The following is a 22,474-nucleotide window of genomic DNA, read 5'->3' on the forward strand; positions in this document are numbered from 1 at the left end:
CAGCCTGAGCAAAAGCGAGACTCCATCTCTACTAAAAATAAAAAAACCCTGCTGGGTGTGGTGGTATGTACCTGTAGTCCCAGCTAATTGGGAGGCTGAGGTGGAAGGATTGCTTGAGCCTGGGAGTAAGTTTGTTCAAAGCTAGGCTGATGCCATTGCACTCTAGCCTGGGAAACAGGGCAAGAAGAAAAAAGGAAAGAAAGAAAAGAAAAGAAAAGAAAAGAAAAGAAAAGAAAAGAAAGAAAGAAAGAAAGAAAGAAAGAAAGAAAGAAAGAAAGAAAGAAAGAAAGAAAGAAAGAAAGAAAGAAAGAAAGAAAGAAAGAAAGAAAGAAAGAAAGAAAGAAAGAAAGAAAGAAAGAAAGAAAGAGAAAGGAAGGAAGGAAGGAAGGAAGGAAGGAAGGAAGGAAGGAAGGAAGGAAGGAAGGAAGGAAGGAAGGAAGGAAGGAAGGAAGGAAAGGAAGGAAGGAAGGAAGGAAGGAAGGAAGGAAGGAAGGAAGGAAGGAAGCAGGAAGAAGGAAGGCAGGAAGAAACGAAGGAAAGAAACAAAGAAAGAAAGGCTACTAATTTGTATACATTGATTTTGTAACCTGAAAATTTGCTGAATTTATTTATCAATTCTAGGAGTCTTTTGATGGAGTCTTTGGGAATTTCTAGACACAGGATTATATTGTCAGTGAAAAGCAATAGTTTGACCTCCCCTTTCCCAGTTAGGATTGCTTTATCTTTCTTTGGCCTAATTGCTCCGGCTAGGACTTCCAGTACTATGTTGAATAGAAGTGGTGACAGTAGGCACACTTGTCTTGTTCCAGTCTTAGGGGGCATGCTTTCAACTTTTCCCAATTCAGTATGATGTTGGCTGTGGGACTGTCATATGTGACTTTTATAATTTTGAGATATCTTACTTCTATTCCTAGTTTTTTGAGGGTCTTTTTTTTTTTTTATCATGAAATGGTGATGTACTTTATCAAATACTTTTTCTGCATCTATTGAGATGATCATATGGTCTTTGTTTTTGCTTGTGTTTATGCGGTGAATCATGTTTATTGATTTTCATAGGTTGAACCATCCTTGCATCCATGGGATGGAACTCACATGATCATGGTGAATTATTTTTTATTTTTATTTTTATTTTTTTGAGACAGAGTCTCACTTTGTTGCCGAGGCTAGAGTGAGTGCCGTGGCATCAGACTAGCTCACAGCAACTTCAATCTCCTGGGCTCAAGCAATCCTTCTGCCTCAGCCTCCCGAGTAGCTGGGACTACAGGCATGTGCCACCATGCCCAGCTAATTTTTTCTATATATATTAGTTGGCCAATTAATTTCTTTCTATTTATACGGGGTCTCGCTCTTGCTCAGGCTGGTTTTGAACTCCTGACCTTGAGCGATCCACCTGCCTCAGCCTCCCAGAGTGCTAGGATTACAGGTGTGAGCCACTGCGCCCGGCCTGAATTATTTTTTTGATGTGTTGTTAAATTCAGTTTACTAGTGTTTTTTGTTTTAGGATTTTTGCATCTATTTTCATAAGGGATATTCGTCTGTATTTTTTTTTTCTTCATTGTGTCCTTTCCTGGCTTTGGTATCAAGGTGATACTAGCTTCATAGAATGAATTAGGGAGGATTCCATCCTTCTTGATGTTATGGAATAATTTCTGTAGGATAGGTACCAGTTCTTCTTTGTAGGTTTAGGAGAATTTGGCTATGAATCCATCTGGTCTGGAGCTTTTTTGTTGTTGTTGTTGTGACATTTTTTATTACTGCTACAACCTCATTGCTTGTTATTGGTCTGATCAGGATTTCTATTTCTTCCTAATTGAATCTTGGGAGGTTGTGTGTTTCCAGGAATTTATCCATTTCCTCTACATTTTCTAGTTTATGTGTGTAGAGATTTCTGTAGAATTCATGAATGATACTTTGTATTTCTGTGGCATCAGCGATAATATCTCCTTTTTCATTTCTGATTGAGCTTATTTGGGTTCTTTCTCTTCTATTTCTACTTAATCTGGCTAGAAGTATATTGATTTTGTTTCTCTTTTCAAAGAACCAACTGTTTGTTTCATTGATCTTTTTTTATTTGGTTTACATTTCATTTAGTTTTGCTCTGAACTTGGCTATTTCTTTTCTTCTGCTGGCTTTGGGTTTGGTTTGTTCTTTTCTAGTTCCTTGAGGTGTGACATTAGATTGTTAATTTGTGGTTCTGATATAGACATTTAAGGCTATGAATTTTCCCCATAGGACTGCTTTTACTGTATCCCATAGATTTTGATAACTTGTATCCCCTTTGTTGTTCAGTTCAAGGAATCTTCTGATTTCCATCTTAATTTCATCATTGACCCAATGGTTGTTTAGCAGCAGGTTGTTTAATCTCCATGACTTTGTGGAGATTTCAGTGTTTCTCTTGAAATTGATTTCTAGTTTTATTCCACTGTGGTCTGATAAGATACATAGTATGTTTTCAATTTTTTTGAATTTGCTGAGACATGTGGTGTGGCCTAGGATATGATCAGTCTTGGAGAAGGACCCATTTGCTGATGAGTAGAATGTATATTTAGTAGTTTTGGGGTAGAATATTTTGTAAATGTCTGTTTGGTCCACTTGTTCTTTTGTTGTTGTTGTTGTTATTATTATTATTATTATTTTACCTATGGCAGAGAGTATTGCTATATGAGACTTGTTCTTTTTTTAAAATAATTTTTAAAAAAATATGGAATGCTGGCTGGGCACGGTGGCTCATGCCTGTAATCCTAGCACTCTGGGAGGCTGATGCTGGAGGATCGCTCAAGGTCAGGAGTTTGACACCAGCCTGAGCAAGAGTGAGACCCCATCTCTACTATAAATAGAAAGAAATTAATTGGCCAATTAATATATAGAGAAAAAATTAGCCAGGCATGGTGGCACATGCCTGTAGTCCCCAGCTACTCAGGAGGCTGAGGCAGAAGGATCGCTTGAGCCCAGGAGTTTGAGGTTGCTGTTAGCTAGGCTGACACCACAGCACTGTAGCCTGGACAACAGAACAAGACTCTGTCTCAAAAAAAATATATATATATGGGATGCTTCACGAATTTGCATGTCATCCTTGTGCAGGGGCCATGCTAATCTTCTATGTATCGTTCCGATTTTAGTATATGTGCTTCCAAAGCAAGCATGGTCCATTTGTTCTAGTGTGTTGTGTAATTCCAGTGTTTCTTTATTGGTTTCTGATTCAATGATCTGTCCAGCTCTGTCAATGGGGTGTTGAAGTCCCTGGCAAATACCATGCTACTGTTTATTTCTTTGCTTAGATCTAGTAGGATTTCCTTTATGAATCTGGGAGCTCCTGTGTTAGGTGCAAACATATTTGGGATTATTATATCTTCTTGTTGAATTGCTCCCTTTACCATTATATAATGACCATCTTTGCCTATTTTTTTTTTTTTTAACCACTGTTGATTTAAAGTCTATTTCATCTGATATTGGAGTGGCTACACCTGCTTTCTTTTGGTTTCCATGTGTGTGGAATATTTTTTTTCCATCTCTTCACTTTGAGTCTATGTGAGTTCTTGTGGGTTAGATGTGTTTCCTAGAGAAAGCAGATACTTGGGGTGTGTTTTTTCATCCATTCAGCTGGTCTATGTCTTTTAAGTGGGGCATTCTGACCACCCACATTGAGTGTTAGTATTGATAGGTGGGATGCTGTTCTGTTCATCATGTTGGGTGATACCTTATTGCTTTGTTTTCCCTCTTGAACTATTTTTTTAGAAGAGCTAAGAGCTTTAACTTTTGAGTATTTTTACAATGGTGGGTATCTATTGTACTGTTCCATGTATAATGCAGTTCTGAGTATTTCCTGTAGGGCAGGTCTAATAGTGACAAATTCCCTTAAAGTTTGCTTGTCTTGAAAAGTCTTTATTTCTTCATCATTTATAAAACTTAGTTTTTACAAAATTCTAGGCTGACAGTTATTCTGTTTATGAAGACTAAAAATGGGGCCCCAATCTCTTCTGGCTTATAATGTTTCTGCTGAGCATTCTGCTGTTAGCCTGATGGGTTTTCCTTTGTAGCCCTTGTGTCCTTGGCTCCTCCCCCGAGACCCCTCCACTGCTGCAGAGCCCTGTGGCTCCATCCCCAAGGCTCCAGTGCTGCCACTGGGACCCTGGACCCAGCTCCAAGACTCCCTGCTGCCATAGACCTGCACAGCCATGCTCCTGAGGCTTCCACTGGCTGCCTTCTGAGAATCCAACACTCTGCCAGGGACCCACCAGTCTCCAGCTGCATTGCACCTAGACCCTGGATGAAAGTTGTTGTTTTCATCTTGCAGCTTGTAGAATTTTCTTCATTTTGACTTTGGCCAAGTTGATGACTAGGAGTCTTGGAGAGGTCCAATTTACTATGAATCTGCCTGGTCTTTGATGACCATCTTGTATCTGGATATCTCTGGCAATACCAGGGAATTTTTCCTCAATAATTCCCTTGGATAAATTTTTCCATGCTTTTTTCTTTTTCTTTTTCTTCCTCAGGGATACCTACAATCAATATATTAGTTCAGTTCACATAGTCCCATATTTCTCTGAGTGATCATTCATTCTTCTTTATTCTCTTTTCTGCATCTTTGACTGACTGGGTTAGTTCAAGAGCCTTGCCTTCAAGTTCTGAGATTCTTTCTTCTGCTTGATTTAGTCTGTTGTTGAAGCTTTCTGCTGTATTTTGAAATTTCCTAAATGACTCTTTCATTTCTTTAAGTTATATTATATCCTTTCTTATGTTGTCTAGCTCTTTAGCAACTTTTTCATGTTTTTAATTGATGTCCTGAATTATCTTTTGGCTTCTTTTTGTTGATTTTCAACTTTCTCTTCAATTTCTTTCATCTTATTTGCCATCCACATTCTGAATTCCATTCCTGAAATTTCAACAATTTCCTTTTTGTAGGGGTCCATTGTGATCCCTGGGGGTGTTGAACTGTTTTGTCATGTTGCCAGAGTTCTTTTGCTGGTTTCCTCTCATCTGAATCCTCTTTTCTCAGCTCAGGGATGATAGGTCTGTAGCACACCTATTCTCCATTGCTTGGAACTCTCACACTTAGTGAAAAGGAGAGTTTCCTAGATGAAGCTTTTGTGTCCTACTCTGGAAATGACCCAAAGAGGAAGGGTGGGTGCACTCAGAACCTATAATACAGCTGTTCTGTTTTGTTCTGTTCCCCTGTGATTGTCACAGTTTTAGCTGGTGCTGGATGATCTTCATGTGGAGTGTTGGGTTGTCCCCCCGGCTCCTGTTGGCATCTCAGGTTGGAGGCTGAGCAACACTCTCTCCAGAGAGCCTGGTGTTATGGGGGATTGCCAGCTCTCCCTGTGGAGGAAACAGTGGTATCTGGGTGGAGGCAGTAGTTGTAGGTATACAGGCTGTGGGCGTTTGCTCTCCAACTGGGTCCAGGTGTGATGTGGCAGGAGGCTGGTGGTTGCTGGTAGAGTGTTGGACCATTGGCGGTTCCCAGCAGGTGGCCAGTGGGAGCCTTAGGAGCATAGCTGCAGGGCTCTATGGCAGCAGGGAGTCTTGGAGCTGGGTGCAGGGTCCCAGTGACAGCACTGGAGCCTTGGGGATGGAGCCGGGGCCCTGCAGCAGTGGAGGGGCCTCAGGGGAGGAGCCACGGGAACAAGGGCAGCAGTTGAGGCTCTAGAGCAAGAGCGGAAGCTCCAGCTTCTGGGCAGTCCTGGAGCCTTAAGAGGTGGAGTCTTGCGGTCTGGCAACTGGGCTAAATCCTCAGGGGGTGCTGTAGGACCTGATGCCAGAGGTGGAGCCTTAGGAACAGAGCCTTGGGGCCCTGTAACTTGTCTTTTGAATTTAAAAATAATAGGGCCACTTAGCTTTTACCCTAAGATCATCTGTAGAAACTATTCATACTCTTATACTTTACCAGAAGTTACTATTATATTTCATTCTACCCGTGAATATATCTAAATATAGTATATCATAATATCCACGTTAAATGGAACAACTCAGAAATCCCTCTCTAGTTACTGAGGTGTTCATATCTTGTGTTCATAGTGTGGGGAGATAAAGGGAGTATGTGTGCTAAAGTTTCTAATGTCAATACTATATAGAAGCAATTAGCAGGAATGACAAAGCTCTAGGAACCATAAACTTGTTCCAGGAATCCCTCTTGCAATTCTCTATTTCTATCCAGACTAAACTCTTCATGGATGGTAAGAGACTATAACTTTCTTCTCCTTGAAATACAAAAATAAGATTTAGGTTTGTGAGCTTACCAGGATCTGAACTTCATCAGACAGTTCCAAGAAATTCCCCTCAAACTGCCCAGAGGAACTGTTCATACAGCGGACAGTGACTTTAATACTGGTCCGGCCAGCTGCTCTTGTGTGGACAACCATGGCAAAGTTATTCTCTGGTGGGAGCTGTAGAAAAACCTAAGACAGTGAGGGGATGAATTAAGAAATATTCATGAATAAACACTGCCCTTCCTTCTTTGTTGTTAACAATAAGGAAAATGTAGGTTGGAAATAGCTATCTAGAAGAACTAGAGTACAAGAGTAAATTTTCATAGCTTTTGTTTTTGTTTTGTTGTTTTTTAGAGACAGCATCTGGCTCTGTCACATAGGCTGGAGTGCAGTGTCATGATTATAGCTCACGGCAGCTTTGACCTCCTGGGCTCCTGTGATCTGCCCACCTCAGCCTCCCAAGTAGCTGGGACTACAGGTATGTCCCAACAAGCCTAGCTAATTTTTGTTTTTTGTAGAAATGGGGTCTTGCTATGTTTCTTAGGATGGTCTCAAACTCCTGGCCTCAAGCAATCCTCCTGTCTCAGCCTCCCAAAGTGCTGAGATTATAGGCATAAGCCACAGTGCCTGGCCTTCATAGTTTTTTTTCATATTCCCAGCAGCATAGTCACCCCTAAAGTTAAGCCTTTGTTTGCTGTGTTCAACTAATTCTGGCAAGCCTCCCTGAGATTCTTTCTTATGTTATCTCGAAGTCAATTCATTGATAAGAGAAGAAGGGAAATGATGGAAGTGGTTTCTAAAATGGGTTCAGACAGTAGAACTTGAGATGGGCGAGAAGGCCATCTACCCATGGAGTTCAGGGTGGTGGCAAGAAAGGATAAGGTCAAGAAAGAGAAGCTACTACTTTAGGACTATGCTAAAACTAGCTGACCACCTCCCTACCTGCCTCCGTCACCATTCCAGTCTAGACTGGATAAGGAGGATTAGAACTTTACAGACTTCTGGTAATAGGGAAGGTAGGGCCAACACTAAGGCAAACACTGAAGTAGATATCTGCCTACCTTTTCAGCAGTCATGTGATGTCCTATCTCCCTTGCCTTCTTCTTTTTTTTGAGGCATAGTGTCACTCTGTTGCCTGGGTTAGAGTGCCATGGCGTCAGCCTAGCTTACAGCACCCTCAAACTCCTGGGCTCAAGTGATCCTTCTGTCTCAGCCTTCAGAGTAGCTGGAACTACAGGCATGCGCCACCATGCCTGGCTAATTTGGTTATATATATATATGTATTTTTAGTTGGCCAATTAATTTCTTTCTATTTTTTAGTAGAGATGGGTTCTCGCTCTTGTTCTGGCTGGTTTTGAACTCCTGACCTTGAGTGATCCTCCCTCCTCAGCCTCCCAGAGTGCTAGGATTACAGGCGTGAGCCACCGCGCCTGGCCCTCCCTTGCCTTCTTGCTGTCCACAACCCTCAAGACCTTCCCTTCTGGCTCTCTTGACTCACAATAGAGCCCCAAGTTCCAAAATCACCTGTCCTTCCTCTTCTATATAAAAACTCCCATTTGCTTTGTATAGATCTCAATCAATTCTCTGGAAGAAAGTGTCATGCTAAAAAATGAGTGGTTTATAATTGTTTAATCCAAGTGAATATCTAAATGGTAGCATTTTCACAGTGTAGGAAATCCACCTTGTGGAACACAAATACCTTTCTATTGCCCTTTTCATCACCCAGTTTGTTTATGCTGGGTCTGAGGCAGGAAAAGAAAAAAATTTGTAAGGCTCTCAATTATTTCTTCTGCTAGAGAAAACAGTGATGCTTTAGAAAAGAAAATTGAAGAAAGGGAGAAGTAGAAAACCTAGGCTATTCGCTCCTTTCACATAACCCCTACTTCCTATTCAAGAAAAAAGCCAAATTCCTGTGCTACATAGTACCTAAGTACAGCTCCATCTCTCCTCAGTTACAAGTATAATCAAGGTCTAGGAGGTCCCTGAGAGATACTAGATCCACCCATCAAAATTTTCCTAAATTATAGATTTAGGATATTTCCAGAAAGATTAAAAATGTATTTTTTACTTTTTCAATATTTCTCTCTCTCTCTCTTTTTTTTTTTTTTTTTTAGCTAGCTCCAGAAATAACCTCTGAATTCTAGCTCTTATAACCCTTCTGTTCTCTCTCAAGGCCTAATTCTAATCTTTTGTTCTCATGGGCACTGAATTGTGACCTACTGGGTATCCTGGCCCCAGGTCCCTTCTTCCTAAGGTAAAGCTCCAGATCTAGGTGGTTGCCACTATTCTCAGACTACTTGGAATGAGATCCATCAAACTGATGATTAGGTAACAATACCTAGTTCACCTAGTTTCTATCAAACTTAATTTTTTTGTTTTTTTCAGGCTTTATTCAGTGTCAGGTTTAATGCTATATGCATGAAAACATCAAAGCTATTTTCAGAAAAAGAAACTCTTAAATTGAATTGTGGATTTCCTCAATGTCCATGCTGAAGACTTTGTGGTTCCAGACACAGCAAGTACTAAGCTGGGAGGAGCTAGTACCACCAGATACCACAGGGAACCATAGAGGAGCAGTTTAATTAATTGTCCTTCTGAAATTTGCCATTGATATGAGGCACCCAGTCCAGTTGGTGGGCAATGAATGACAGCCCCATGGCACCCACAGTGCCTGACATGCCCGCTGTGGGGGTCCAGTTCTTTTCCAGCTTTCAGTGGGACAGGCCCAGGAGCCTGCTCAGCATCACAATGCCATCTGTAGCCATCTGCATCCACTTTTCTTACTATTAACATCAATTGCCCATCATGCAACAAAACATGATTATAAATATAATTAAATATGTGTCTGAACATGTTAAAAGATTATATTAAATATTTAAACTCTATGCATATATACTTTATATTCATAAGGTATACTTTACTTATCTGACATAGTCATCTGCTCACAAATACATTATACAACACATGTAACACTATTGGAAAGATTGATTTTGAGAGCTCTTTCCAGGAAAAAAAATAGTATTAAAAATCATAGGGCCCGGCGTGGTGGCTCACGCCTGTAATCCTAACACTCTGGGAGGCCAAGGTGAGCGGATTGGTCAAGGTCAGGAGTTTGAAAGCAGCCTGAGCAAAAGTGAGACCCCATCTCTGTTGTAAATAGAAAGAAATTAATTGGCCAACTAATACATATAGAAAAAATTAGCCAGGCATGGTGGCACATGCCTGTAGTCCCAGCTACTCGGGAGGCTGAGGCAGGAGGATTGCTTCAGCCCAGGAGTTTGAGGTTGCTGTGAGCTAGGCTGATGCCACTCACTCTAGCCTGGGCAGCAAAGTGAGACTCTGTCTCAAAAAAAAAGAAAAGAAAATCATACAGTATTATCTAAGTACTCAAAATTAGATTCTTCATATGCTTTTCAGGTTTCTAGAATTCACAGAAAAATAGGAAAAGTAGATAAGTAATAATATTGTATAGTTTGGAAAGTGAGTCAATCTAAAATTTATGATGAAATAAAATAAATTTAATATCAAGATCCCAAAGATAATATAATAAACAGGTAAATTCATACCTCTGAATGCCTGGGAATTAGATCCAATACATCCCTTTTGCTCATGGACCAGTGGAATGTAAGCCCAGGGTTGGCATTGCTAAAGGAGAAAGGGGTCTGGGTACTTGTCACTCCCATGACATAAACTGGCATCTGAAAAGAAAAAGTGGTATTGTGCTACATATCCTGCCCAACTGGCATTATCAGAATAATGAACCCAGAACAGAGCCATCATACTGACCTCAGTAGCTGTGATGAGTCTAGTTGCAGCTGCAAGGATCCTAACAGCCCTTAGCTGAACAACTTCAATATGTACTTCATCCTGCTCAACAGGGTGAAGAGAAAGCATAGGCTAAGAGGAAGTTTCTGTGGGGTGGACAGAGATGCTTATCATAACTAGCTGATTGTTTTTGGCATTCAATAAAAAAAACCTTATACCATAGATATATTTATTTTTGTTCTTTAAAGAATTCCTTAAGGATAGGCACCATGTCTTACAACAATGCCAAGCACTCTGTGGGTTTTTCACTAAAGATTATATATTTCCCATGCCTGGTTAAGAGAATGCCAGGTGAGAGGGACTAAAAGAGTTTTCCTGGGCTGCTGACACCCCCCTCATCACTACCTCCTTCCCACCCCCTGTACCCCCAATATAGCTACTGTATAGAAGAGTAGAAGCACAGCAGAACAAAGGACCAATACCTGGGAAAACACAATGACTTTGCCAGTATCTTCATTTACTGTCTGGATGGTGCCATGGACGACAGCTGTACCAACCACCTTCCCTGTAATTTGTCCCCTCCTATTAACAACAGCCACGGTCTGATTACTGATGGAGAAGTGAATGATAGATTGGGGCTGGGGACCACCTTCTGACATTACCTGGAATTTAAACATACCATTGAATGCCTGGAACATGGGGGAGAAGTCACATCTCTTTTCTCAGTATTTTGTCCAAACAACTTGACTTTTCCTTCCCCCACTTGACTTTTCCTTCCCCTACTTGACTTCTTCTTCCCCAACTTGACTTCTTCTTCTCTCATTTCCCAAAAAGCCTATCCTACACCAACTCAAATGTAGAAGACCTGGAAGTGCTGAAAATGATCCATTGGATTCCAAGATATAGTTTATATGATGTACATCATGGATCAGGAAAAGAACTAATTTTATTTTATTTTTTTCATGTCAGAAAGGTGATGTACCAACATCCTAACAAAGTTTGAGGGAGGCACATCTCACACATGTGCATGAAAACCCAATCATCAGGCCAGGCGCGGTGGCTAAAGCCTGTAATCCTAGCACTCTGGGAGGCCTAGGCGGGCAGATTGCTCGAGGTCAGGAGTTCGAAACCAGCCTGAGCGAGAGCAAGACCCCGTCTCTACTATAAACAGTAAAAAATTGGCCAACTAATATATATAGAAAAAATTAGCCAGGCATGGTGGTGCATGCCTGTAGTCCCAGCTACTTGGGAGGCTGAGCCAGTAGGATTGCTTGAGCCCAGGAGTTTGAGGTTGCTGTGAACTAGGCTGATGCCATGGCACTCACTCTAGCCTGGGCAACAAAGCAAGACTCTGTCTCAAAAAAACCAAAACAAAAAAACCCAATCATCAGCTTATGAACTACAAAAGGATTTAATTTTTTTTTTTTTATCAGATTCAGTTGTACTTGGCGGAGAGTAGACAAAAGGAGGCCAATAGAAAGAAGGGTATGTGTGTATGTGTGTGTGAGTGAGATAAGGAGAAAAGGTAAATCTTATTTTTCTGCCTTTAAGATCACCTGCATCATGTTAGTTGGAATCAGTGTCATTTTCTCTGGAACAAGTCTGAATGGAGGAAACACCTTAAGGAGAAAACCAAAAGGACAACAATGACTAACTAGAGTCAATTTCACAATAAATGATTATGATCTCATTCTAAGGAAAACTCCTAATTATGCACAAAAAAGTTAAACACAAGGATAGGTATTTTTATTTATTTATATATAAAACTTTTATACATAATAGCAAAAAATTTAAAATTATTTAAGTGGGAATACTTAAATAAGTTATTATATATCTACTTGCTGGAGTAAAAGTGACTATTGAAATTATGTTTATAGCTAACTTTCTTTCAAACATATATAAAAATAGAGAGAACAGAGTAATGAAATCTCAGGCACTCATAACCAGCTTCAACAATTATCAACACGTAGCCAAAAATTAGATTTTAATGATAGAAGAAAATACTCTTGATATAAGATGAAGATGAAAAAATCAATATGATTTATTCATGTTAAAATAAGCAGGGTGGGAGCTGGGTGCGGTGGCTCACGCCTGTAATCCTAGCACTCTGGGAGGCCGAGGCAGGCGGATTGCTCAAGGTCAGGAGTTCAAAACCAGCCTGAGCAAGAGTGAGACCCCATCTCTACTAAAAATAGAAAGAAATTAATCGGCCAAATAATATATATAGAAAAAATGAGCCGGGCATGGTGGCACATGCCTGTAGTCCCAGCTACTCAGGAGGCTGAGGCAGTAGGATTGCTTGAGCCCAGAAGTCTGAGGTTCCTATGAGCTAGGCTGACGCTACGGCATTCACTCTAGCCTGGGCAACAAAGCGAGACTCTGTCTCAAAAAAAAAAAAAAAAAAAAAAAATTTAAGGCCGGGCGCGGTGGCTCAAGCCTGTAATCCTAGCACTCTGGGAGGCCGAGGCGGGCGGATTGCTCAAGGTCAGGAGTTCAAAACCAGCCTGAGCAAGAGCAAGACCCCGTCTCTACTATAAATAGAAAGAAATTAATTGGCCAACTAATATATATATATAAAATTAGCCGGGCGTGGTGGCGCATGCCTGTAGTCCCAGCTACTCGGGAGGCTGAGGCAGAAGGATTGCTTGAGCCCAGGAGTTTGAGGTTGCTGTGAGCTAGGCTGACGCCACGGCACTCACTCTAGCCTGTGCAACAAACTGAGACTCTGTCTCAAAAAAAAAAAAGAAAAAGAAAAAAAAATTTAAAATAAATAAATAAAAAAAATAAGCATCGGGGGAAAATATGAAGGAAATACACTGGAATCCTTTTTGTACTTTCCAAATCAATTTTTTTTTTTTTTTAGACAGGGTCTTGCTCAGTTCTGTTGGCTAGAGTGCCGTTGCATCATCCTAGGTCACTGAAACCTCAAACTTCTGGCCTCTAGTGATCCTCCTACTTTGGCCTCCCAAAGTGCTAGGATTACAGGCTGGGCGCTGGGCGCAGTGGCTCACGCCTGTAATCCTAGCACTCTGGAAGGCCGAGGTGGGCGGATTGCTCAAGGCCAGGAGTTCAAAACCAGCCTGAGCAAGAGCGAGAAACCATCTCTACGATAAATATAAAGAAATTAATTGGCCAACTAAAAAATATGTATATAAAAAATTAGCTGGGGATGGTGGTGCATGCCTGTAGTCCCAGCTACTCGGGAGGCTGAGGCAGGAGGATTGCTTGAGCCTAGGAGTTTGAGGTTGCTGTGAGCTAGGCTTGACACCATGGTACTCTAGCCCGGGCAACAGAGTGAGACTCTGTCTCAAAAACAACAACAACTTCACAGAATTGGAGAGTTAATAATAAAAAAAAAAAAAACAACAACAACAACAAAGTGCTAGGATTACAGAGGCATGAGCCACTGTGCCTGGCCCTTTTGTTTTGTTTTAGAGATTGGGTCAATGTTGCCCAGGCTGATTCAAACTCCTGGCCTCAAGTGATCCTCCTGCCTCAGCCTCCCAAGTAGCTGGGATTATTATAGGTGTAAGCCACTGAGCCTGGCCCAGTCAAATGATTTTTAACTTGTGCAAACTAAACAGAAAAAGATAAATGATGATAAGTAAGAAGAAGTACAAATTTTAGATGAGACAATTTCCTTACTTCAATTTGCCGAGGAGCTGATGTGAATTTTCTCCCCATCTTGTCCCTGGCAATAGCTACAAGTGTGGTTTGCCCAATAGTGATAGCTCGAAGGATATAATTTTCAGAGTATTCATCCTGTTCCTCCATTAGCCTGCAAAGACCCATGTGTTTATAGGTGAGAAAGATTTGGTTTTGAGAGTGGCCAGTGATGCATCTTTCTGAGATGCTTAACATTTTCTGCTTATTTTAACTCTGGTTTAAGAGAACTGCTAGAAAATAAATTTCCAGAGTCAAGACAAATTTCATGGCAATGGCAGAAAGCTCCAGACCTGACCAGGCTACCAGGAAGAAGAGTCTCATGATGTTAAACATAGAAAGAAAGAAGTATTGAAAGAAGAACTCACGTCAGGGTGACAATGGCAGAAGCCAACTGCAGTTTGAGCTCCATGTTTCTGAAGTATTTATTTCGGAATGGGCGTTTGGAAGAGCCAAGAACCCTCACAGTCACTAATACAGTTTTGCCGATCTCAACCTAGTAGTTTAAAAAAGGTAGATTTTAGTAGAGGTGTCTCATTCACCAAGGGCAGTCTAATTCTTACAGGGCAGTAAACTTTTTTGTTCATGCTAAATGCTTTTTTTTTTTTTTGAGACAGAGTCTCACTTTGTTGCCCAGGCTAGAGTGAGTGCCATGGCATCAGCCTAGCTCACAGCAACCTCAAACTCCTGGGCTCAAGCGATCCTACTGCCTCAGCCTCCTGAGTAGCTGGGACTACAGGCATGTGCCACCATGCCTGGCTAATTTTTTGTATATATATTTTCAGTTGGTCAATTAATTTCTTTCTATTTTTAATAGAGATGAGGTCTCGCTCAGGCTGGTTTCGAACTCCTGACCTCAAGCAATCCGCCCGCCTCGGACTCCCAGAGCTAGGATTACAGGCGTGAGCCCATGCTAAATGCTCTTGATTAGCCTTTAATCAAATAAGCCTAATCTATGTATATTATTTTAAGTTGTTCTTTAACACTCTATTTGTCTTCATGTGTTTAATGTTGGAATGCTATTCTTTAAGGGCAAGTATTTCCATTTACATTACCAAAAGTCCTAGTATACACACATAGTAGCTGAACAGAGACTATATTAAGTGATATTGGGGAGTGAGAATGAGGCTTGCTTCATTTCTGAGATAAAGCAAACATCTCTCACCTTATCAATAAGATCAAGTTCCAGCTCTTGTATGTCTGATACGCTGAGGTGGGCTGTTGCTGGGCCCAGGAAAGCCAAGCAAAGATCATATACTTCCAAAGTGAGAGATCCAGGATGTACTGGAACTAACTAGAAGGAAAAGATGGCAGCTAGGAAAGAAGCAAACATGCTCCAAGAGTAATCATAGCAACTATTTTCATCCAAAGCAGAAAACATATCTTATGTTTATAGGTTATGTTACATGGTTACATATTTCAGGCATAGCACAATATGTACCTTTAATGTGATTTTCAGATCATGGCAAAATATATACCTTAGCAAATACTAATTGATAAAGAGCAGAATCTAAGTTGATTGAATTCAAGCAGAATCCAACATATATGTCCAGCTTGTTAATTATCCACAGGGAAGGGATTTCATGAAGAAAATCACATCCATACATGCTGCAATTGCCAGCAGGGGGAGAAAGCATTGGGCCAACTAATACTTTGTTTTTTCTTTGTACTATAGCTCCTGCAGAACAGCATGTTGTTTCACGTCCTTTGTTTGCATATAGTGCCTCAGTCTTTTCTTTTTATTTTCTTTCTTTTTTTCTTTCCTTTTTTCTCTCTTTCTCTCTCTTCAGAGTCTTGCTCTGTCACCCAGGATGCAGTACAATGGTGTGATTATAGCTCAATGCAGCCTCCAATTCCTGGGCTAAAGTGATCCTCCTGCCTCAACCTCCCAAGTAGCAAGGACTATAGGTGCATGCCACTATGGTCAGCTAATTTTTTAAAAAATTTTTTGTAGAGAAGGGGTATTGCTAAGTTGCCTATGCTGGTCTTGAACTCCTGGCCTCAAGCAATCCTCCTGCCTCGGTCTTCCAAAGCGCTAGGGTTACAGGCATGAGCCACTGCACCTAGCCCAGTCTTCCCTTTTTAAAACAAAGATTATGACTAAAGTAAGTTAAATTCCTTTGAGCTCTTAGAAGGAAAGGAAATATATCTACATATTAATATAAGGCATTATATTTATTACTATAAGTCAACTAAAAACAAATCCTTTGGCATACTGAGTATGGAGTCAGTTTAATGTTTTTACTTGGCTGAAAACACCATATATTCAGGTTATAAAGTCACTGGTACATTTATTTATTTATTTATTTTTGAGACAGAGTCTCACTCTGTTGCCTGGGCTAGAGTGCCATGGCATCAGCCTAGCTCACAGCAGCCTCACACTCCTGGGCTCAAGCAATCCTTCTGCCTCAGCCTCCCAAGTAGCTGGGACTACAGGCATATACCACCATGCCTGGCAAATTTTTTCTATATATTTTTAATTGTCCAGCTAATTTCTTTCTATTTTTATTAGAGACAGGGGTCTCACTCTTGCTCAGGCTGGTCTCAAACTCCTAACCTCGAGTGATCCTCTGGCCTCGGCCTCCCAGAGTGCTAGGATTACAGAGGTGAGCCACCACGCCCAGCCCAATGGTACATTTAAATATCTATACAGTTATATGTTTTGAAATGTATAAAAATGAACCTTTTTTTAATAGAAATCTTCTAATTAGATGTCTCCAATACTGTCTTAGTACAACCAGAAGAAAAAACTGCCCAGTATTATAATTAGCTGTAGAAAAAAAAACCCTCACTTTTGGTTGAAGAATCTATGTAGGTTAAAGAAAGAAAGAAAAGCAAATGTTACTTCTGTAACAAGTTTTAGACACTCAATGGAATTTTCCAAACATTCTCCTAAGAATGAGCTTTGGCCTGAGATCGCAATCTGGGAATAGCTCTACAACTCACCTGGACAGAGCTTTCTGCTTCCATATAAGTGATGATAACAATATCCTGCTCATTGCTGTTGACTAAAAAATAACCAGATCCTTCCACAAGGCTAAATATTTCCTATGGAAAAATCAGAGAAACAACATTTTGTTCCCTTCAGTTTATAAATAACTCAAAGGAAATAACTTCTACCTACCTAAGAAAGAATATGGGGTAAAAAATTAAAGGCAGTGGACAAAAGACAAAATATAATTATTAAAGTACAATGCTTAAAGATAGTGTAACTAATTATTATATAGGTGTTATATACATATATCAGTGATTTTCAATATATAAGTGAGTTTTTTTATTATTGTACCATTAATTTTAATAATCTCCCCTCCATATGATTCCATTTAACTAGACCTAGGTAGCTTCTACCTTCACATCAGGGTGATTATAGATGGTGGCATTCTCAGGCAATACAGTTACATCATCCACCAGGAGCAGCTCCACAGCTGCAGATCTGGGTAAGTTGGAAATTTCCTAGAAATGTAATAAAAACCACAAATGTGAATATAAATTTCTAATTTCTCACCCCCATGAGAGAAGATTTTAGTACCTCTCAGGTACCAAAAACAATAGACTCACAGAAATACATAGCTCTCAGATTTACATCAGTTGTAAATAACTTTTTTTTTTTTTTTTTTTGAGACAGAGTCTCACTCTGTTGCCCAGGCTAGAGTGCCATGGCATCAGCCTAGCTTACAGCAACCTCAAACTCCTGGGCTCAAGTGATCCTCCTGCCTCAGCCTCCCAAGTAGCTGGGACTACAGGCATGCGCCACCATGCCCGGCTAATTTTTTCTATATATTTTTAGTTTGCCAATTAATTTCTTTCTATTTTTAGTAGAGATGGGGTCTTGCTCTTGCTCAAGCTGGTTTTGAACTCCTGACCTTGAGCAATCCACCCACCTCGGCCTCCCAGAGTGCTAGGACTACAAGCGTGAGCCACTACGCCCTGCCATAAATAACTTTTAAATAAGATCCTTAAATTCTAATTATTTAATTTATATTTCTTAAATCACAATCTCCACTCACTTTTGGGCTTTTCTTCTCTGAATAACCCACAAAATTGACCCCAATGAGTACAGTCCCTTTTATCTGATGTACTTGAAGGATCTGATGACCTGGAAACATGCAGAAAAATACTCTATAAGAAACAAAACAAAAGTGTTTCTAGAAAACCAAATTGTGCCCAATTTTTTCCAAATAGTATTTTATTACAGGGGAGAAAAACCCTAAATGGGGAAGTACACAAGAAATAGAAAACTAGGTTTTTGTGCTGACCCTGCCACTATATTCCTATATGATCCTGAGCAACTACTTTACCTCTCAGGTCTTTTATTAAATGAAAGATTGGACCAGGCAAAATCTAAAACTCTTTCCAGCTTTGATGGTCTACGAGTCCAAAAATAGCCTGACAATAGCATACAGGGAAATTTTTGTTGGATTTTCAAATGGAAGTGAGAAATAAAAGGGATAGTCCTTTGGGACCTTTTATTCTTCTAAACTGTTCTATAGATGTAAATGTCCTATCAGTCACTTACTCAAAAATTTTAAATGGTGAACTATTCTTCCTTAGATCAATTCAAACTCCTTAAACTAGTATTTGAAGTCTTCCATAATCTAACACCGCTTTAGTCATTTGACTTTCTTTCTCTCCCTCTCATCTTCTTTCTTTTTTCTTCTCTCATTTTTCTCTCTCTCCTTTTTAGAAATAGGATCTCACTCTGTTGCCCAGGCTGGAGTGCAATAGCATGATCATAGCTCACTGCAGCCTTGCACTCCTAGGCTCAAGTGATCCTCCCACCTCAGGCTGCTAAGTAGCTGAGACAATAGGTGTGCATCACCACACCCAACTAATTTTTCTTATTTTTTATAGAGATGGGGTCTTGCTATGTTGCCCAGATTGGTCTCAAACTTCTGGCCTCAAGTGATTCTTCCATCTTGGCCTCCCAAAGTGTTGGGATCACAGGCATGAGCCACCATACTCAGACAAAAAAGTATTTTAAGAGAGATATTCAGACTTGAATTCTAGTAAGATCACTCTGGACAGCAGTGTGGAAGATAGATTAGAGAGTAGCAGAGACACAATGAAATATTAGGAGGCTACAGTGGTAATGCAGGATAGAGGTGATAAGGACTTTAGTGATGGAGTTGGAAAGGAAGAGATGAAACCAAAAAATATTTAGAAGGTAACACTAATGGTACTTCATGATTGATTGTTAGAGGGGATTTAGGGGTATCTCTTTTTTCTGTACCACTTTTTATGTTTTTTGGTTTTTTGTTTGTTTGAGACAGAGTCTCACTGTGTTGCCCCGGCTATAGTGCCATGGTGTCAGCCTAGCTCACAGCAACCTCAAACACCCAGGCTCAAGAGATCCTTCTGCCTCAGCCTCCCAAGTAGCTGAAACTACAGGCATGTGCCACCATGCCGGGCTAATTTTTTTTTTTCCTATTTTTGGTAGAGACGGGGTTTCACTCTTGCTCAGGCTGGTTTTAAACTCCTGACCTCGAGCGATCCACCTGCCTCGGCCTCCCAGAGTGCTAGGATTACAAGCGTGAGCCACCACGCCTGGCCTTAGACTCTAGCTTTGTAATCAAGGAAATCTGCCTTTACGTTTTCTAAAAAATACAAAGATCAAAGATGAAAGGTGATACATGATAAAATCCAAAGCAAAACACTCGCCTATAAGAAAATATTTAGTGTCAAATCACTTGGCAGGTGTAGGAAAGAGTTCATAAATTTTCACATTACCATGTAACCGGGTCTGCCCACCACCATCATCTTTAGCTACCATCTCTACTGACTTATAATCTTCAAAATGGGCTAGTGTTTCATTCGAGGATTTCCATTCTATCATTAGTGAACTGAAATTATCAAACTTTCTTCTGTGTTGATCAAACACTGCCAGTTCCAGGACTGTGTCCCTCAGGCTTGATACAGGAATCTGCATTAAAATAAAAAAATACTGAAAGAAAATTTAAAAAACCAATAGCCCAAGAGGCAACAGTAAGATATCCCTGAAGTTAGGGATCAAGTTTGTTCTCAATCTTTTTACTTTGACAATTTGCAGGCCTTATAAATATAGTAAAAAAATAGTATAATAGTTACCTATATATACTTCACCTGGATTCACCAATTTTTTTTTTTTTTTGAGACAGAGTCTCGCTCTGTTGCTCAGGCTAGAGTGCCGTGGCATCATCATAGCTCGCTGCAATCTCAAATTTCTGGGTTCAAATGATCCTCCTGCCTCAGCCTTGCAAATAGCTGGGACCACAGGTGTGTGCCACCATGCCCAGCTAATTTTTTCTATTTTTGGGGTAGAGACAGGGTCTTATTCTTGGCTTAGGCTGGTCTTGAACTCCTGGCCTCAAGCAATCCTCCCCCCCTTGGCCTCCCACAGTTATAGGCGTGAGCCACCGAACCTGACCTCCAATTCTTTTTTTTTTTTTTTTTTTTTTTTGAGACAGAATCTCACTTTGTTGCCCAGGCTAGATAGAGTGAGTGCCGTGGCGTCAGCCTGGCTCACAGCCACCTCAATCTCCGGGGCTCAGCGATCCTCCTGCCTCAGCCTCCCGAGTAGCTGGGACTACAGGCATGCGCCACCATGCCCGGCTAATTTTTTTTTTTTTTGTATATATATTTTTAGTTGGTCAATTAATTTATTTCTATTTTTGGTAGAGACGGGGTCTCGCTCAGGCTGGTTTCGAACTCCTGACCTTGAGCAATCTGCCCGCCTCGGCCTCCCAAAGTGCTAGGATTACAGGCGTGAGCCACCACGCCCGGCCTCCAATTCTTAATATTCAGTTATATTTTCTTTTTCTCTCTCTTCTTCCTTCCTTTCTATATATTGAAAGGAGGAGAGGGCTTTTGTTTTTGTCTGAATGATATAGGCACCATGGCATTTCACCCCTAAATATTTCTTTTCTTTTTTTTTTTGAGAAGAGTCTCACTCTGTTACGTAGGCTAGAGTACCATGGCATCAGCCCAGCTCACAGCAACCTCGAACTCTTGGGCTCAAGCAATTCTTCTGCCTTAGTCTCCTGAGTAGCTGGGACAACAGGCATGCACCACCATGCCCAGCTAATCTTTTCTATATAGTTTTAGTTGGCCAATTAATTTCTTTCTATTTTTAGTAGAAACTGGGTCTCGCTCTTGCTCACGCTGGTTTCAAACTCCTGACCTTGAGCCATCCTCCCAGGTTGGCCTCCCAGAGTGCTAGGATTACAGGCGTTAACCACCATGCCTGGCCACCTCTAAATATTTCAACATGCATAGGCCAGGCATGGTAGCTCACACCTGTAATCCTAGCACTCTGGGAGGCCAGGCTGGGAGGATTGCTTGAGCTTAGAAGTTTGAGACCAGCCTGAGCAAGAGTGAGACCCCGTCCCTACTAAAAATAGAAAAATTAGCTAGGCGTTGTGGTAGGCACCTGTAGTCCCAGCTGCTCACTTGGGAGGTTGAAGCAAGAGGATCACTTGAGCCCAGGAGTTTGAGGTTGCAGTGAGCCATGAAGATGCCACTGCACTCTACCCAGGGTGACAGAGAGAGACTCTGTCTCAAACAAACAACCCCACTCCCCAAAACCTCATGCATATCCTAAGAATGATCACATTCTGCTATGTAAGAAAAAATGATTATTGTCATACATAACGTTAACATTAATTCAGGCTGAGTATGATAGCTCAAGCCTATAATCCCAGCACTTTGGGAGGCTGAGGCAGGAGGATCACTTGAGGTCAGGAGTTTGAGGCTATAGTGAGCTATGATTGGTGCCACTGCACTTCCAGCCTGGGTAACAGAGCAAGACCCAAAAACATTAAGTCAGTGTCATTAAATGCACAGTTAATATTTCAATTTCCCAAAATGTCACCCCAAATGTCTTTTATATTTGATTTTTAGTTTTGATCTAGAAGTTATTCAAGGTATATGTGTTATATTTGGATGTTTACCTCTTTAGTCTCTTTCAATGTAGAGAAGGAATATTTGCCCTTTTTTGTTATTGTTTTTCATGAAATTAAATTTTTTGTATTATAGAATCCAGGCCATTTTCTTGTCAAATGTCCTATATTTTAGTGTTGTTTCCTTTTTGTTTTGTGATTTTTTAATTTTAATTTTTTGCTATTTAATTCTTTATCCATTTGTTAGTGTTGTTTCCTCATGATTATATTCAGATTAAAAATGTTTTACAAAAATACCATATGGTGATGTTGTGTACTTATTGGATAATGGCAGAAAGTACATTAGTGTTATGATGTATTAATAGTATGCTCATAGGCAAGCTGATCTTTAGCACCTCTTTATAAGCCATGGAATAAAGATGTCATATTGGTAGCTTTACATTGGCTGTGATGGGAGTATTACAGTGTGATAGCACTCTTAGTGATGCCAACTTTAAAAAAAATAATTATTTTATTTTATTTTTTAAAAGGTGGGGTCTCGCTCTGTCACCCTGGCTAAAAGGCAGTGACACAATCATCGCTTACTGTAGCCTCAAACTTCTAGGCCTAAGTGATCCTCCCATCTCAGCCTCCCAATTGGCTATGACTACATGCATGTACCATCATGCCTGGCTAATTTTTTTGTAGAGACAGGGGCTCAAACTCCTGGTCTCAAGTGGTCCTCCCATCTCAGCCCCCCAAAGTGCTGGGATTACAGGTGTGAGCCACTGCACCTGCCCTTGATGCCAAATTTGATCATCTGCTAAAAGTTGTGACTGCCATTGGAGAGCTCTCCAATATAAAGGTATGGTTTTCCCTCTGTGGGGAGACACTTTGAGATATTGAGAATATCCTATTTCTCAACAACATTTCACACACTAGTTTTAATATCCATTGATGATCTTTTCCAGGGCCAATTATTGTAAT

General features: G+C 40.6%; 1 protein-coding gene and 2 non-coding genes across 3 annotated transcripts in view; all 3 read right to left on the reverse strand.

Moving 5' to 3' along the window:
* The window catches only part of NUP210L (nucleoporin 210 like), a 111,212-nt gene that overhangs the window by 30,676 nt on the left and 58,062 nt on the right, over window positions 1–22,474 (reverse strand). Inside the window, exons 17-28 of the mRNA XM_076000154.1 lie at window positions 19,362–19,554; window positions 17,642–17,730; window positions 16,983–17,087; window positions 16,581–16,682; window positions 14,800–14,928; window positions 14,003–14,130; window positions 13,617–13,749; window positions 11,528–11,590; window positions 10,454–10,633; window positions 9,993–10,073; window positions 9,773–9,904; window positions 6,237–6,395 (exon numbers count right to left, since the gene is read on the reverse strand). Coding sequence (XP_075856269.1) covers window positions 6,237–6,395; window positions 9,773–9,904; window positions 9,993–10,073; window positions 10,454–10,633; window positions 11,528–11,590; window positions 13,617–13,749; window positions 14,003–14,130; window positions 14,800–14,928; window positions 16,581–16,682; window positions 16,983–17,087; window positions 17,642–17,730; window positions 19,362–19,554 — 1,494 coding nt within the window. The remainder of the gene's footprint in view (window positions 1–6,236; window positions 6,396–9,772; window positions 9,905–9,992; window positions 10,074–10,453; window positions 10,634–11,527; window positions 11,591–13,616; window positions 13,750–14,002; window positions 14,131–14,799; window positions 14,929–16,580; window positions 16,683–16,982; window positions 17,088–17,641; window positions 17,731–19,361; window positions 19,555–22,474) is intronic.
* On the reverse strand, window positions 3,037–3,139 carry LOC142869715 (U6 spliceosomal RNA). The gene has a single exon (XR_012918289.1). It is a non-coding gene; the product is annotated as a U6 spliceosomal RNA (small nuclear RNA).
* Window positions 10,935–11,033, reverse strand: LOC142869908 (small nucleolar RNA U13). Its single transcript, XR_012918454.1, has one exon. It is a non-coding gene; the product is annotated as a small nucleolar RNA U13 (small nucleolar RNA).

Source organism: Microcebus murinus, chromosome 2 (assembly GCF_040939455.1).
Source record: "Microcebus murinus isolate Inina chromosome 2, M.murinus_Inina_mat1.0, whole genome shotgun sequence".
Taxonomy (NCBI): Eukaryota; Metazoa; Chordata; class Mammalia; order Primates; family Cheirogaleidae; genus Microcebus; species Microcebus murinus.